The 18,913-nt window shown below is 39.4% G+C and overlaps 1 protein-coding gene across 1 annotated transcript in view; it reads right to left on the reverse strand.

Moving 5' to 3' along the window:
* prkcea (protein kinase C, epsilon a) overlaps positions 1 to 18,913 on the reverse strand; it is a 73,035-nt gene that overhangs the window by 13,111 nt on the left and 41,011 nt on the right. The window contains exons 3-8 of the mRNA XM_057825601.1: positions 5,381 to 5,546; positions 5,274 to 5,308; positions 3,547 to 3,635; positions 3,338 to 3,467; positions 2,347 to 2,489; positions 2,179 to 2,278 (exon numbers count right to left, since the gene is read on the reverse strand). Coding sequence (XP_057681584.1) covers positions 2,179 to 2,278; positions 2,347 to 2,489; positions 3,338 to 3,467; positions 3,547 to 3,635; positions 5,274 to 5,308; positions 5,381 to 5,546 — 663 coding nt within the window. The remainder of the gene's footprint in view (positions 1 to 2,178; positions 2,279 to 2,346; positions 2,490 to 3,337; positions 3,468 to 3,546; positions 3,636 to 5,273; positions 5,309 to 5,380; positions 5,547 to 18,913) is intronic.

The raw sequence follows: 18,913 nt of genomic DNA on the forward strand, positions 1-18,913 counted from the left end.
AACGAAGATGACGCGTAGAATTTTTACGATCCACTGCACTTACAAATCATAATGCACCTCGTGCGTGCGCGCTGTTAGCATCATTAGCATCAACATCACAACAGCAGGCAATCGCACATTACTGTGTGCTAACGTAAGGAACTGCTCAGATGCCTTAGTTGTTATGTTCGACGAAAGCCTCAACAAGACAACCAAGTCCAAACAGTTGGACCAGCATGTGAGGTATTGGATCGGCGACCAAGTCGCATCCAGTAACTTTGGGTCGCAGTTTATGGGTCATGCTTAACATTTCAAAGTAAGTTGCCAATTTCTCTAATTAAAATGTGTTAGATGCGATAATGTATTTCTGCACGGTTTGCCTTTCGAACGAATGTGAATTTAGTAGTTTTAACTCAAGAGTTAGCCATGTTCAATGGGGTATTGGCAGGTGCACTAGCCTTAGCATGAATAAACCGGAGTCGTAGATCCACCATCACCCTCAGATACACAACACGGCTGACACTATTATTGGAAGGAGTGTGGGGTAACGTTGATCTGAATAACATTGCATGGTGATAGGCAAATTATAATGTAGGTGATAGTAAAACACCTCCTGGTATATTTAAATGTTTTTCTTGATTGAATAAGAGTATGGATTTTCTCTATCTAATTAAAAGAAATGTCTTCAATAACTAACAAAGGATTAACATGTGTTTTGTATACTTCTTGTAGTGTGATTAGAAAAAAACAATTACCAAGGGAAATGGTCATGTGTAGCTTTTTTATTTTTTGGTAATTAATGGTAAACTACTGCCATTTAGTGGCTGTTTTTTAAACTTTCACTGCCAATTGCAAGATTTTCCCCAAGCACTTTACAGTTAAGTTGACCAACTTGACAATCACCAGTTAAGGTGACCAACTTGACAATCACCAACCTACCACCTTGACTAGGCCCTCTTAAAAGGGAAACCTGTTGTATTGCAAATATAATTTCTGAAGTTGCTTTACAAAAATAGTGTAAAATCCATTTTATCCTGGGGGAAAAAATCTGAAAGACCTTATATTTAAATGTGTTTTAATTGTATCTTCAGTAAATGTGCATTCTTTTGTCAAACACCCTTAGTAATTGAGGTTAAATTTGATGTTCAGTGCTTTATTTTTTCAATATGATTCAATATTATCTAAATAATGGGTGCGAGAAAAGTATTAATTTTCTGTTGAAATGGCATTAAAAAAGGTCTTAAAAGTCTTGAATTTAGATTTATCAATCCTGGGGGGACGGGACCCTGGGCTTGATATTCATAGTGTAGTGACTGTTAAGATGTGTTACGCCTGCAGTGGTTCATGGGTAGTTGTGGCAACCCCGACTGTGAGTAGTTGTTGCCATTGTGTTCTGGTGATTTCTGTTCAATAGAGGCACCCGTTCTTGGGGTTGTGTGGTTTATGGGGCACAAGAGATGCAAGTGTGAAACATAAAAACTGTCTCTCGCATTCTTCTCCACGTCACTCACCACAATACTGTACACAGTGATGGAAAAGCCATTTTGCATCAACCCTTTTATGGTGTCCTTTTACTATTACTACATTCCAGCTGCATCTCTAAGGAAAGTATGTTTTATCTGCCATTCCGGTGATATTGTGTTCATGTTACACAAACCCCAATGACGCCATGCAATACTGCTAGTTTATGATAAATCAGCTATCTAAATTGACAAAAAAATGAATAAACAAATACAGTTTAATTTAGTAATTAGGCAACCAATTTTAGGGGATTAAAAAAAGGCTAAATTTTGTCCCTTCTTTGTTCCTACCAAGTTTTCCACTTAAGCCAAGAAAACATTCAACTTTTTTGTGCGAGAACAAGTGTGAGGAGATGGTGACTAACCGTGACTAGCAAATGGCGCAGTAGGCGTCGTGTTAGAATTCCTCCGTTGGGCTCTGCGGTGGGTCGCTCGCACTTCTTTTAGAAGGCGCAGTGACATTGGTCGCGTTGTTACGGTACGGCGACTAATTTAGGTACTAATACGAAACAATCCAGTAGGTATTTTCAAGTTTAAGAGTCTGTGAATTGTCTTAAATTCATCAAAGGCGATAGACGTCCAATCAGTTTTTGGGCGTTTTTTTTTCCGGCCAACAAAACAGAGCTCAATTTTTTGGATGAAATTGCTGGGGTTGGGGTTTATTCTTTTGGTTATTTACCCTGCTGGGAGGGCGAGGTGGGTACAGCCGGCTGGCTGAAGCTGTTCTCCGTCTGCGAGAGCTCTGGCGGAGATTGGGGAGTGTCCTGGCCTGGCGTCAACTGTAAAAAGAAGTCTTTTTAAGGGAGGATTGTTGCCTGGCGGTGTTTTCCCAGATGGAATGTTTTACCTTCCTGCGACGTTGCGCCGTGTTGGAAATCTTGTCGGGCGTGACCCCCAAGTCGGATAGAACTTTAGCGATGCCGCGGGCGTCGACGCCGCAGTTGGGGGCTACGTTTTTCTCGCAACGCCTGTGCACGTTCATCTTACACACTGAAAAAAAAATGTTTTTGAAAAAGTTTTTAGCCCACAAGTGTCAAACTCAAGGCAACGGGGGCAAGATTCAGCACCTCCAGTCATTTTCTGTGGCCCGCAAAAGTAAATCCTGTGAATCAACTTCATGTTTTTTCCTTATAAATAAAATTTTACAAAATTTCTATATTATCCATGAAAGATAAGGTGGTCAGAATCATTTATTTCTCTTTAAAAAAAAAAAAAAAGAAGTGTAAATAGATATTTTTCAATTAAAAAAAAAAAAGAATATTTACTCGTTTCTTTACTTGTTAAAGAAAAAATTTAAAATGGGTGAAAAAAAATAATTTGTAGTTTTTTAAATGAATAAAGAAACGAAAATGTATACAGAAAAAAGTTAAAAGAAAAATAAAGAGCATACTGTTTTCCCCCTTTTGTAAATAAAAACCAAAAACATAATATTTACCGTTTCCCCCTTTTGTTTTATCATGAAAGACGAATAAATATAAGAAAAATAAATTCTAAAAATTTAAAATTTCTAACTTTTGAAAAAAATAAAATCACAATATTTGTATTTTCCTTTTTTATTCAACTATTGTAAATATAAAAACAAAAAAAATAAAGAAAATATTTGCTAGGAATAGGCAAAAAAGAAAAAAGGGGATTTTGACAAATTTAGGTCAACAAAATCTATAAATTACTTAATTTATTCATCGACTATCAGAGTATTCTTTCAAAAATTCATTTGATAATGGATTAACTGACTATTATTGGCAGCCTTAATGACCCTCTGAAGGAAACCCTAACTACAACGTTCGACATCCTTGTTTAGCCGAACGGTTATAGTTCCGCAGCGATCCCAAACGCACCTTTGCACTGCAAGCCCTGCCTCAAGAGACCCCACAGCAGCGAACCGCAGTGGTCGCAGAAGGTGGGCACCTTGTAGTTGTGGATGCTGAACTTGTGCGGCATGTTCACGCTGAAGCGCTGCGAACCCACCTACCGGTTGAGACGAACAAAAAAACAAGGGTCACATAGATCCCTTGCACATGTTCAGGATTGAAAAATGCGAGCTCACCTCCTCCGGGGTGTCCTCCTGCTTCTTCATGCCAGCGCATTTGGTGATAATAAGTTCGTGGCAGCGCTTATGGACGACGCACGTGCACACTGACAGAAGGAAAAATGACATTTTGGATTTGGATGTGTCGATTGATCAAAATGACCCTAGCAGTGTTGTTTTTGTCAGTGATGATAACGAAAATTTTCCGTCAACAAACAATTTTTTCATGACGATGACGTCACAATGACGAGCTAAAAACGTGTCTTGGAAAACGACAACATAACAAGATAGATGGCAGTTGTCATCCAACGAGACGAGAACGAAACGAAAATTTGCCATAGTTTCCGTCATGCGTTCACAATGTGTGATATTTTCTTATCGTATGTGAAGTTAGCACGCGCTTTAGCAATGTTTGGTCGTGTCGCTCATGTGATATGCTGCGCCTCCCCTCACTCCCACACACAGGCTTAAACATGTGCCCATTCCAGGCTCCTTTTATGAAACACGTATCAGGTGCTGCCTAGCAAGTTTTTTTCTTATCTTGGCTATGCCATGTTGCTTTAGCCTCTAAAGGTCTGTGCTGAGTGCTCATCACACACTAAACTAACTTGTAGCGTTAGCATAGCGTTCGCGTTAGCATTTTGCATGGTGACTCGGTGAGTGTCTTCTTAAACTCTTGGAAAACTTTTTACATACAGTTCGTGGCATCTAGGTGAGTTTCATTAAAATAATGTGCTGTTTTCATACTAAGTGTGTATTATCGTTATGAACATGTTGATGTCCTTGTAGACTCTACAATTATGTGCTCATCTGTCAATGTTCATTCTAAATAGTTGGAAACCTTTATTTACAGTATTTATTTACCAAAATTTTCGCATTATAAGACGCACCAGACTATAAGTCACAACCCACCAAATTTGACACGAAAACGACATTTGTTCATAAATAAGCCGCAGCTGTCCAAACTGTATTATGGGATATTCACACCAAAAGATATGAACCGATAACACTTTATTTGACAGCGGCATCATACGACTGTCAGAATGAACCACAAGACACTCATCCAAAAGACTAAGACAAAAATTAAAAGAGCTGCCGAAAACAACACCGGACTCTAAACACGTTACAAGCTTCCTACTGTTTAGACATATCTAAGTCATTGGCTGCAGTTTACAGGGGCGGGCAGACATCCAATTCATTTAAACTGGGAAGACTTGTTGTGAATAGTCATGTTTTAGTATCATTGACGGCATTCATACATCCCCTCCAGGTCAAATTGGATTAGATATCTAGGATAGTTGATGGCAGCCAATGAGTTAATGCATGCTAGGAGGCATGTTGGACAACAACAGTGTTGACAACAGGTGGCAGAAGAGGTTAACAGTCTCCCCGAAGGGAGCAGTGATGGCCAAATGAAGCTTTGCAGCCAATTGGTTCAAAGCTTCATGGTGGTTCATTTGGTCTTATGACAGTCGTATGATGTCGCTGTCAAATAAAGCATTATTGGTTAATATCTTTTGGTTTAAATATCCTATAATACAGTGAGGACAGCTGCGGCTTATCTATGAACAAATGCCATTTTCGTGTTACATTTAGTGGGTGGCGGCTTATAGTCAGGTGCGCCTTATAGTGCGAAAATTACCGTGGATTTCAAGTGACTATCCCTTCAAAAAAAAAAAAAAAAGACTATTATGATTCACTCCAATTTCTTTCTGCTACGACTTTCTGGCTCGTGATGCGCTCACCTTGACATTGGTAGCCCTGCTTCCCCAGGACACCCCTACAAGGTCACACAAAGACATTCAAATTAGTGTCATGTCATCAAAACAAACAAAACCAAGTGTGGAAGTACCATATGAAGTCCCTGCAGTGTGAGCAATACGTGGGCTGCCGCAAGTAGGTGGCCATGAACTTGTGTCCGTTGACTTGATGGACACGCCGGCGTACCGCGCCCTGGCGCCGACGCGGCCCGATCCGTTCCCGGAAGACGCGCTCTTCATTGTCGTTGGCTCCTGAAGCTGCGTAAAGAACAGCAAAGTGGAAATTATCATCTTTTAATGACTGGGATACCAAGTGACGTCCAATCTATTTGCACTAGGAGCAATCTTATATTAAAACATGCAATGACATTGGTTTTCTGGCAAAGACCTCTAACAATTTCTTGTTGAGTGATTCTATGTTACTGCATATATTTACTGTATTTATTTTCTAAGCGCGTCATATACTGTACAAGTAGTCCCTGGTTTACGAACACGTTCCGTTCTTGCGCTGGTGATGTAATCCGGATTTCCGTGTAAATATGAATCAACCCTTTAAATACCTCAAAACACACTCTAAATATAAAAAAAAAAACTATCCAAAAGCATGTTTCATACAGCATTGTACTGTCCTTGCTAAGACGTTGGAGCCAGGTCCTAGCTAGACAATGAGCTAACGATGTCATGACGAAATGATGTCCGTATGGTTTGCTGACTTTATTCAGCTGCTCATGGCATCAACACTTGCAGAATGAAACTAAAATACAATCAAATTAAATCAGTGTTATCTTCAATAAAGGCAATTCAAATTTCTGTTTACAAGTAGCTGCTGATACAGCATTAACAACGATTAGCATGTATCAGTTAGCGTCAGCACGTCATAAAACGTTTTATTTTTAAAGTCACATAAACTCACCCCTAATATTCGTCAACGATTTAAACAGTACAAAAAGGGTTTGTACACAGCCATCGCCTCTTGATGCTTCACAAGCAACAAATGTGCGCGCAGGCTGTCACCTCTTAACTCGGCTGCTTCCTCATGTGTGCGTGTGCCGTCACTGCCGTGTGTGGGGTGGGCGGGTTAAATGCTCTAGTGCAGAAGTACAACTTGCTCCACACTTCCTGCGCCAATATAAAAGCATGCATCTCAAAACAAAAGCCAAAGTTAAAAAAAAACGAGACGCAGGCTTCTTAAAGTCGAAATCGCGCAAGTCGGGTCCGTCGTAACCTAACATTAACGGACTATCTGTATATGAACTATTATTATACTGTACTATAACCTATGACATAACTGCAAAAATACACAAACATCATTGGATTATGACTTCAAAAATCTACAGAAATTAAACATCACCCAAAGAGCATGAGTGCCCTCTCGTTGAGAAAACATATTTCTTATGAAATTAAAATGATCTTTTCTCCGGTTTTCTGTGGTCTTTCGGTGCCAAATAAAAACTAGGAGAAAGCTCGAAATCTGCACTTTCGAGTAAAATAGGTTGGGGTTTTTTGGGGGGGGGGTGGTGCATTAAAGTAGGGCTGCAGCTATTGAATATTTTAGTAGTTTGTTCCACTAATCGAGTAATAGGATAAGGAACATAAATTAAAATACCTAAACTGAGCCTCAAACGGTATAAAAAAAATAAATAAAAAATGAGGATTTATGTACAACAAAAGAACAATTGGCTATCTTACATAGCAAAAATCCGCTAACTTAAATGCTATAAAACGCTCTTTTTTTTTTAAATGCTCTAAACAAATGGTTCAGACACATATTCCCCCCCCCCCCCAAAAAAAACGGCTTAATATACTTAGAAACTATTTTACGAACGCATTTTTTTTTAAATGAGCTCAAACAAAAACTTAGCTTATGTTGGTCTTAACAGGGAGCAGCTGGATTCAGCCATGTGAAAGGAGGGCAGTGTATCAAATGAATAAAACTAAATGCAAACACTTTCAAAACAAACCATTACAAACGCCACTTTAATTAAACGAGTACTCGAAGCAGCAAAATTTAATTCGAACCTTTTTTTCCCTAATCGAATACTCGAGTTGATCGATTAATCGTTGCAGCACTACTTTAAAGACACCACGTGATTGAAATGGCCAGCGTGATCATAGGACTTCCAACTGTATATGTCATGTGACTGTATTATTACATCTGATTGGTATAATGGAGTCAGTAATGTGATTATTGTTGCGACCTCTCATTGGTGAAACTGGTAGAGCCACTGTGAACATCTCTGGCAAAACATAGTAAAATCTAAGATGTAGAATAAAGGAAAAAAAATTAACAACTAGGGCTGTCAAAATTATCGCGTTAACGGGCATTAATGAATTTTTTAAATTAATCACGTTAAAATATTTGACGCAATTAACGCAGATGCCCCGCTCAGACACATTTAAATGACGGTACAGTGAAACGCTCTGCTGGCACTTGGGTGCGACTGATTTTATAGGCTTCAGCACCTATGAGCATTGTGTAAGTAATTATTGACATCAACAATGGCGGGCTACTAGTTTATTTTTCGATTGAAAATTTTACAAATTTTATTAAAACGAAAACATTAACAAGGGTTTTAATATAAAATTTCTATAACTTGTACTAACATTTTTCTTTTAAGAACTACAAGTCTTTCTATCCATGGATCGCTTTAACAGAATGTTAATAATGTTAATGCCATCTTGTTGATTTATTGTTATAATAAACAAATACAGTCCTTATGTACCGTATGTTGAATGTATATATCCATCTTGTGTCTTATCTTTCCATTCCAACAATAATTTACAGAAAAATATGGCATATTTTAGAGATGGTTTGAATTGCAATTAATTACGATTAATTAATTTTTAAGCTGTAATTAACTCGATTAAAAATTTTAATCGTTTGAAAGCCCTAGTAACAACTCTAAGTGAAGCACAAAGTAGCAGAGTAAGAGTAGAGTTTCACAAATCTACTCAAGTAAAAAGTATGATGTAGGAAGTAGATTTTTCTCAAAAAGTTACTCGAGTAAATGTAGCTTGTTACTACCCACCTCTGCCCAATAATGACCAAAAATTAAAAAGAAGTGACCCACGGAGCAAAGCATCAAATGCAATTCCTCCAGAAAAATTATTTTTCTGACATTCAATTGAGTCGAGTTTGTGTAGCTTCTAGTCATGTGCATCCTTTCTACATTATTTTACAGCAAGAGGTTTTTGAAGGCCCAAGTCGCTAATGCGCAGCCCACCGCTAGCTTAAGATGGCCGCTATTTATACCTCGACGTGTGGGCGCTGGCACAAGCGAGGACGGCGCGTTGAAATAAAAACGACTCCTCCTCACGAGCCGGGCGGCCGCTCGGCTTCCCCGGAAGAGGCGAGCGCTTTCGGAGGGCGACCTTAAGACGAGAGAAAACCGCCTCCGCACCCGCTCTTCCCACACACGCCGCGCAATTCCCAGCGTCCTTCTTTGCTTCTCCGGCGGGTAAGGTGGAGATGTGCTTACTCCTCCTGAGCTCAATTACAGGAGAGCTATCGAGGGACGTGCTCAGTCTTCAGGCTTTGCGCTGTTTTTACGCTTTCTTCCAACATGATTCATGTATGGAGTCGAGGTGGGACCCTCTGGGTACCTCACGATAAGATTTGCGATACAACTCACGATATTGATTACCTCAGGGGTCCCCAACGACCGGGCCGCGGACCGGTACCGGTCCGTGGCGCATTTGGTACCGGGCCACGCAGAATTAATAAATAATTTATTAACGACTGCATTCTGGCCAATTGACTTTGACCTGTGCCGCTTAACACACCAATATCCATGTCTACTCTAGATATACAACTACAGGATAGGCGGTCGTCATAGAAATGCATTGATTGGGCTGTTAGCACTAAATCTCGTTTTGTATATCTATGCGCGCTTGGACTCGATAATAACGTATGACGTAGGTCGTCGCCAATCACATTTCTTCCCGGAAATAATTAGCCCCCACACTAGAATGACTGAATAACGGACGTCTTTGGACAATTTGGACTTTTTACGGGGAAAAGGGAACCTGACGAGCCAGAAGATGTGCCTACAACCTCGAAGAAAACAAAATTTATGCTACTTCCCAATCACTAAAGACCCACGAACTGCGAAGGAGTGAATTCGTGACCCGTATGTGAATAATCCGAGTTATTCGAGCATGTCTGCGGAACAGGAATATCAGCTTGTAGAGATCGCAAATCACGGCGACTTAAATGTACATTTGAGACAACAACTCTCCCGAAGTTCTGGATTAATGTCATTTCGGAATATCCTGACATCACTAGGAGCGCGCTGAAAACTGTGCTACAATTTCCAAAATCGTGTATTTGAGATGCTAGCTTCTCTCACTCTCCTATCTCGGGACCATCTCGTGACGTCTCACCGAAACAAACTCAGGCCTGTTTCAGCGGGTGAGTTGTATTTTTTCCCTGCACTTAACACGACGGGGCTAAAAACAAATGCTATTTTATATTTGCTGTATTTTTCTGCCGCACATTGCCGGTGTTCTGACAAAGTTGGCATGTGTGTAACGTTAAAAAGGACCGCGAATGCAGCGATTCCAAAGTACACACTACAAACTTTCTTTAAAGAAAGGAATATTAACTTACGTTTGCCATGTTAGGTGCACACAACAACTGCAAGTAGCCCTCTAACTTAACGACTTCGCTGTGTCGTTAAGCATTCATTTACGCCATTTCCGTGTTGCACATGTATGTTTATGATGTAAATAGTTTTTTAGCACCATTGGATAACATTGAGAGTCTAACTGAATATAAAAGAGGGTTTTTTTTCACCGCCACAAAAGCTTTGGGAGCAAAATTTTATACGGTTTTATAAATTTGACAGGACACCGGTCCGTGAAAAAAAGACCCAAATCACACTGGTCCGTGGTGCAAAAAAGCTTGGGGACCCCTGGATTACCTCACGATAAGGCGATTAGGGCTGCAGCTATCGATTATTTTAGTCGTCGATTAATCGATGAACTAGTTAGTTCGAATAATCGAGTACCGTAATTTCCCGAATATAACACGCACTTTTTTCCCTCCAAAATCAACTGGTAAACTCATGGTGCGCATTATAAACGGGTACATGGATGGAGACAGAAATATATATGTATTACATATATATATAAACCGATTTTTTTCATGGACACGGCCACGTTGTGTTGAAGAAACGTATGCGCCCACCCGTTGCCGACCATTACGGTACGTGACGTCACCGTTTTGTTTCGGTAATACTTCACTCTACAGTAATCGGCCAAATGATTTCGTCTGTGTTAACCTTGAACTCATTTGAGTCGACGTTTATTGCAGCTCCGCAATTCGGACTATAACAAATGTAAGGACACACACTTCCTGTGTCCGTCAACTATATCGGTCCCTCGGGAAACTCAAACCCAAATAACAATAGTTCCTTTTGTTACTAGTGTCGTGCTGACAGCTATGAGCTCTCACGGATTTCCGACTTACGTTCTCACTTTCATTTTACCGTATCAATCCATGGAAGAAACATTTATTCATCATGAGGAAACGAGCAAGTTATACAGCAGCCTTTATAAGAAAAGTCATATCTGTTTTGTTTTCTCCTAGATTCTGGTAAGTTGGAGAAGTTGTCAAATCATATTATTACCGTAAATATTGTCAGTTCACGTTAATGTTTTGAACTACCAATGTGCTATGCTTGAGCTGTGTTTCACCAGTCAGTAAAATGACATCTCTGTATCTGTACACAAGCTCTGTTTTCTTGTATTCTTCTATTTATTGGTGCTAAAATTAGGGTGCGCGTTATAAACGGGTACAATAATTTTCCCTAGATTTTACAAGTAAATTTGGGGTGCGCATTATACACAGGTGCGCCTTATATTCGGGAAATTACGGTAATCGGATACAGAACATAAAAAAATTAAAATACCTGAACCTCAAACGGTATCAAAAAAAAAAAAAAAAAAAGATCTATGTACAACAAAAGAAAAATTGCCAAACTTAAACAGCAAAAGTCCGCTAGTTTAAATACTATAAAATACTAACTTTTTTTTTTTTTTTTTTTTTTAACAACGCTCTTAACAAATGGTTCAGACACATATTCCCACAAAATATACCTTTAAACTAAATTACGAATGCATCGGAAAAAAACTAGCTCAAACAAAAACCTAGCTTATGTTGGTCTTAACAAGGAGCATCTGGATTTGGCCATGTAAAATGAGGAAGACCAGAGGGCAGTCTATCCACCAATTATGTACTGTATGTTGAATGTATATATTCGTCCGAGTTTTATTCACTTTTTTCTGAATGCATTGCCAAAATGTATATGATCGGGAAAAATTATCAGGAATGATTGGAATTGAATCGGGAGAAGAAAAAAAAGCAATCGGATCGGGGAATATCGGGATCGGCAGATACTCAAACTAAAACGATCGGGATCGGATTGGGAGCAAAAAAACATGATCGGAACAACCCTAGTAACAAGGTAATGAATCCATTACTGGCTAAATAATAGCATATGACGGTTAGCAGCCGTGTGGCTTAATGTGGCTAACACCCCCCCCCCACACACACACCCGTACTCGTCAGCGTCACGACAGTGAGTGAAAGACGGGCCAATGTTTATTCTGTATATCCTGGTAGCCTGCCTTTTTTTTCCTAAGACAATTTTTTTTTTCTTTTGTTGCTCTGCCACATTTGCGCGAAAATACTGAAAATGATTTTATAAAGTTTGAAAAGTTACCTAGTGTTGCTTTAAATACGTTTAGCATTAAAAAGGGGATTTTTTTTTTTAAATGTTCATTTTGGTTTTTCTTATTTCTATCTATTCACATTTTTTCCCATTATTTTTTTTTTGTTTCTTTTTCATTTAAAAAGGAAGAAACAGTAAATAATCTCTTTTCATTTTCTTTCACATTTTTTATTTACATTTTTTTGGGAGAAAAAAATGAAAACATTCTTTTATTATTCTTTAATTTTATATGTATGTGTACCGAAATGTAATCACTTCAAGGTTGTTAACCAATTGATCCACTAGAATGGAGAGACAAGATTACATTGTGGTGCAGTTGGTTTGTATGTGTGTGGGGGAGAGAGAGATGCTGGCGAGAGGGTGGAGACAGCTAAACAAGCTAAACAGGCCATCAGTGGGATCACTTTTGTTTTACATAATACATCATCCATCTGTCCGGGACACACACTCACTGACACACATAAGTGAAGACAAAAAAGGTTGATGAGGCTTAACAACAGCGGAAACGGAGCGTCTTGGCGACAGACGCACTTTAGAGCAACCGTATATGTATACTCGGGCTGCCACCATTATTATTAAAATAATAACTATTAAAATAATATTAGGGCTAATTTAAAAACAAGTATTCTTAGAAGTACAGTGGGATCTTGAGTGATGAATGAGTTCCGTTCCTAGCGTGGCGAGGAAACCCGAATTTTGCGCGAGTCGGAGTTCACCGTTAAGTCCGAATTTACGTCAATAAAAAATCTAAAATATTTTAACTAGGGCTGTCAAACGATTAAAATTTTTAATTGAGTTAATTGCAGCTTAAAAATTAATCGTAATTCATCGCAATTCAAACCATCTCTAAAATATGCCATATTTTTCTGTAAATTATTGTTGGAATGGAAAGATAGTAAGTAAGGTAGTGATTGAAAATGCACCACAAGGTGTCAATGGCGAGTTTTAAATTAATTAGAGATCTAGCCAAGGCAAAGTCTGAGTAAGTTTTATGTGTATTGGGAATGCCAGTTCTCTTTGCATTGAGCGCTTTCCTTATTGTGAACATTATTTTTTTGAAGGATAGGAATATTATTTTTGTTGTGCTTTCACTAAATGATACTGTAGCGACTTAACTGTTCTGCCCAAATGCATGATGGGAAGTTGGGCAACCATGACTGTCAGTGGTGGCTGCAAATGGTATACGGTACGTTATGCGTTATGTTCAATTAAGCGTGTTAAGAAAAAGATTGTCTCCTGCTACACCCAAATGCAGGTTGGGAAGTTGTGCAAACATGATTGTCAATAGTGGCTGCAAATTGTATATAATATGTTCTGCATTGTGTTCAATTAAGCGTGTTAAGAAAAAGATCGTTTCCTACTTCGCCCAAATGCATGATGGGAAGCTGGGGAACCATGACTGTCAGAAGTGGATGCAAATGGTATACAATATGTTCTGCGTTGTGTTCAATTAAGCATGTTAAGAAAAACGTTGGTAATGAATGCCTGTGTCCACTCGCATTTCTCTGCCTTTTCGCTCCCAAAGTGCTAAAATGGCGTCATTGTAAACGGTTTGAGGCAACGTATGAAGGGGTTGTTCCGTGCATGCATTAATTGCGTCAAATATTTCAACGTGATTAATTTTAAAAATTAATTAACGCCCGTTAACGCGATAAATTTGACAGCCCTAATTTTAACGAATCAGGTTGCATGTATGATTCAGGTAGGAATATTGATGTGTAGTGTTTTAAATGCTGTCCGTAAACACAACACCTGACTGACTGGTGAGAGATGGAGGGGTGGACGAGTCGGCTGGAGCACGGAGGCAGTTTGTTTTCGTTTTTGTTGGCGTTGGCTACGGTTTACAGTAGTTGTGTTCAGTTTCAAGCTTTCGGTCAAAAATAAACCATTAAACTAACAAAGTTGGTGCTATCCCTATAGACCAGGCAACCCAAGATTGCTACAAAGGAACGCAATACAGGATAGGAACTATAGATAGACAACATTAAATACTGGAAAGGTCAGCCTACTGTATGTTTAATTGAAGTCGGGCCATAAAAAATGAAGTAGACATAAGTGGCACTCCACGTCATGCTGTCATAACCCGAATTAAAACGTATCATCTTTCCTCCATGGACAAAAGCAACTTTCCTTCACTCGGCCACCTTTTACCCCCTCTTGATAAAAGAGGCGTCGGCACCTGTGTGCCCTCCACCCCCTCCCCCGCTTATAAATAGACGTGCTGCCTTCCAGCGGGAGCGTGTGCATGCGTATGGATGGCAGAGTCTCCGTGACGACGGGACACAGAGGGAGGAGCTTCTTAAAATAGCAGGTGAGATTGAGCTAAGGATAAGCGTCTGAGGGACCGACGCGTCTCAGTGCTGATTGGTCACTCGTACCGTGACCTCGCTGTTCCGCCACGCCCACCCTTGAACTTCCAGAGTTCATGTGTGCGCAAGTGTCTCCATCATTTTCTTGCGGGAAGAGAATAATCTGACCTAATCTGACCATCTGCACTCTTCTTGCATTACAGAGTTAGCACGTTTGAGCGTCGTTGACTGAAATAGACGTCCAACCCTCCATTAAAAAAAAACGCTGACTACTTTGTAGTACTTCCATGTTCTATGTACTCGCACCACACTTTAAACTCATTTTACTGCTACTAAATTCGGAACTTGCTACAAATTAAAAGAAGTAGGAATAATGTAATTATATTCGATAAAATATTGAGAGCACTCTTAAGAAATGATACTGTAACATTTAATGGTAAACTCAATGCAAATTTCTTGAAATCATCTAAATAAGATAATCAAATACATTGATATCAAAACAAAACAAACACCAAATTTAAATAAAAAACAACTACCGTATTTTCCGGACTATAAATCGCACTTTCCCCCCCCTCGGCGGGGTCTGCGATTTATATTTTGATAGTTATACTCGAGGCGTACGTTCTACTTCGAGTTGGTGCAGCTGCTCAAAAGTGATACTGAAGATGAAGATTTGAATGGATTCGGTCGTGATTTGGAGTGAGATCGAGAGTTTTTTTTTTTTTTTGTCTTTTAGGGCTGTCCCAAATGACTAATTTTCTCCCGATTAGTCAGCCGACTATTTTTACGATTAGTCGACTAATCCAATAATTTAAAAAAAATTTTTTTTTTTTTACTAATTTAGCAATGAAATTTTTGTTGACGCTTATCAATTCACAAAAACATATTGGAACACTTAAATTATTTATTAAAGTACAAATAAACACGTAAATAACAATAATAAATCACAAATAAACAATGAGTTGAACAAATGCTGATGGAATTAACTAGTGCAAAAGAATGGAATGTAAAGAGATTCAGAACACTGACTTCGCCTTTCCAACATGATTCAAAACAATTCTTAAAAAACACCTAGCATTAATATTATAGTATAATACTATATATAATAGTTTTATAATAATTATTCATTGACCCATTGAAAGTGTATCAAATACTTGTTCTCCCCACTGTAGATATGTTTTCTTATTTTGTATGTCTGAACTTTAATTCTACAACGTGTTGATAAGAGAAAGGAACTGGAGTCTCATATGCCATCAGCACGCACGCACCAATGTATGCACGCAAGTGCGCAGCGATAAAAGGCAGCCATGAAAATTTCCGCCCTCATTTTTATTTGCCGTGCGATAAATGGACTCATTGCATATCGCGACAGGCTTAGAAACATCAATAAAACATGTCGTTAGTTAGATGGACTTACTAACTGGGTGACGGCGCTTGAGGTGTTTATTCACGGCCGACGTGCAGCCAAGCTTGGCATTGAAGAGACAGGACACAAGAGTGTACCCTCCTTTGTTTCTTTGAAATAAGTCATTGTTTTGGACACTCTGGTGCGCTTTTTTGGCTTTGTACCACTTTCCCCGCTTGCATACAGAGCGTCCGACATTCTGAACTTTCCACGCCTATATTTTTTTAACCCTTCATTCACCGCCGACGGGATGTTGTGCTCGTCGACGGATTTACGTCATCGATGACATCGACTATGTCGACTAGTCGGGACAGCTCTATTGTCTTTATCTGAATAACTCTTCATATGTCAACAGATATCAATTTAGCACTTTGTTCTCCCATTTATTACGACTTTAATGTTTGTGCTTGGTCTCTGATCAAATAAAATGACCTCCCCAAAATTCGGGTTATACTCCAGTGCGACTTATGTTTTTTTCCCACTTCATTGTGCATTTTTTTGGCTGGTGCGACTTACAGTGCCTTGCAAAAGTATTCGGCCCCCTTGAACCTTGCAACCTTTCGCCACATTTCAGGCTTCAAACATAAAGATATAAAATTTTAATTTTTTGTCAAGAATCAACAACAAGTGGGACACAATCGTGAAGTGGAACAAAATTTATTGGATAATTTAAACTTTTTTAACAAATAAAAAAACTGAAAAGTGGGGCGTGCAATATTATTCGGCCCCCTTGCGTTAATACTTTGTAGCGCCACCTTTTGCTCCAATTACAGCTGCAAGTCGCTTGGGGTATGTTTCTATCAGTTTTGCACATCGAGAGACTGACATTCTTGCCCATTCTTCCTTGCAAAACAGTTCGAGCTCAGTGAGGTTGGATGGAGAGTGTTTGTGAACAGCGGTCTTCAGCTCTTTCCACAGATTCTCAATTGGATTCAGGTCTGGACTTTGACTTGGCCATTCTAACACCTGGATACGTTTATTTTTGAACCATTCCATTGTAGATTTGGCTTTATGTTTTGGATCATTGCCCTGTTGGAAGATAAATCTCCGTCCCAGTCTCAGGTCTTGTGCAGATACCAACAGGTTTTCTTCCAGAATGTTCCTGTATTTGGCTGCATCCATCTTCCCGTCAATTTTAACCATCTTCCCTGTCCCTGCTGAAGAAAAGCAGGCCCAAACCATGATGCTGCCACCACCATGTTTGACAGTGGGGATGGTGTGTTCAAGGTGATGAGCTGTGTTGCTTTTACGCCAAACATATCGTTTTGCATTGTGGCCAAAAAGTTCAATTTTGGTTTCATCTGACCAGAGCACCTTCTTCCACATGTTTGGTGTGTCTCCCAGGTGGCTTGTGGCAAACTTTAAACGAGACTTTTTATGGATATCTTTGAGAAATGGCTTTCTTCTTGCCACTCTTCCATAAAGGCCAGATTTGTGCAGTGTACGACTGATTGTTGTCCTATGGACAGACTCTCCCACCTCAGCTGTAGATCTCTAAAGTTCATCCAGAGTGATCATGGGCCTCTTGGCTGCATCTCTGATCAGTTTTCTCCTTGTTTGAGAAGAAAGTTTGGAAGGACGGCCGGGTCTTGGTAGAGTTGCAGTGGTCTGATGCTCCTTCCATTTCAATATGATGGCTTGCACAGTGCTCCTTGAGATGTTTAAAGCTTGGGAAATCTTTTTGTATCCAAATCCGGCTTTAAACTTCTCCACAACAGTATCTCGGACCTGCCTGGTGTGTTCCTTGGTTTTCATAATGCTCTCTGCACTTTAAACAGAACCCTGAGACTATCACAGAGCAGGTGCATTTATACGGAGACTTGATTACACACAGGTGGATTCTATTTATCATCATCGGTCATTTAGGACAACATTGGATCATTCAGAGATCCTCACTGAACTTCTGGAGTGAGTTTGCTGCACTGAAAGTAAAGGGGCCGAATAATACTGCACGCCCCACTTTTCAGTTTTTTATTTGTTAAAAAACTTTAAATTATCCAATAAATGTTGTTCCACTTCACGATTGTGTCCCACTTGTTGTTGATTCTTGACAAAAAAATTAAATTTCATATCTTTATGTTTGAAGCCTGAAATGTGGCGAAAGGTTGCAAGATTCAAGGGGGCCGAATACTTTTGCAAGGCACTGTATACTCGGTTGCGACTTCAAGTCCGAAAAATACAGTAAATAAAATAAGTAAAATGAAACTTTATTTGCCCAGGTATGACGAAACAGTGCTGAACTACAATTTAAGGGGAAAAAATGTAGGAAATATATTAAAAGTAAAAGGTTATGACTAGAGATGTGACAGAAAATTCGGTGCAGAAAACCTTTGGCCGAAAATAGCTAAAGTTGCGTTTTCGATATTCGGTTAAAAGACCAATAGTTTACCACTGAATAGTGTAAGGAACCATAGTTCTCTTGTAATGACATAATTAAAACACTCTGTCTCGCTAACACTACTGTCCTACAGCCAACATGTCCACAATTTAGAAGTATATTAAAGTATCGAAGAAATAAATAAATTATTAAAAGAAGGAAAATAAAATAAATTTTCTTCATTGCTGCTAAACGCGTGTTCTTAATTTGCTTTCCACTGATGTCCAGCGTCACATCTAGTGCAGCGCATTTGAGCCCATGCACGAGTATTTTAGTTTGATCAAGCCAACAGTTTCCAAATAAAGTAGTATTTAAAGTGCCTGTGACACGAAAAAGCATGTTTATTTCATAATACACGCGATATTTTATGCCCCTGAATGATATGGACCGCTTGGATGTGCGTGGAAGCGATCGCTATTTTTATTTAGTTTTTTGAATCCCGCGCCATGAAAATGAGTGACTTCCGCCTTCGGTCTTGCATTGAGGAGGAGGGCGCTGTGACGTGTACGGTAGAAGACGTCCTCTTCACGCTACAGTGTACTGTTGTGTATGAGGACGAAGGATTCAGCTGATTTTGCGGATTAATACGTTTATTTTTCGCATCACGCCAGCCAAACGGCTGCAGAAAAATCATTCTGTATGAGGGAGAGGCGTATGCGCCTTTTTGGAGTTTCAAAAGGTTCCCATTCACCGTGGATATTGGCCAAGCCCTGCTACTGTGGGACCATTGGACTTACGAGGAAGTGAGTAAACATCTTGTTTTGTATTATGTCAAATACGAATACAGCGATTACAAAGTA

This window comes from Corythoichthys intestinalis, chromosome 21, assembly GCF_030265065.1.
Source record: "Corythoichthys intestinalis isolate RoL2023-P3 chromosome 21, ASM3026506v1, whole genome shotgun sequence".
In the NCBI taxonomy this organism is placed as follows: Eukaryota; Metazoa; Chordata; class Actinopteri; order Syngnathiformes; family Syngnathidae; genus Corythoichthys; species Corythoichthys intestinalis.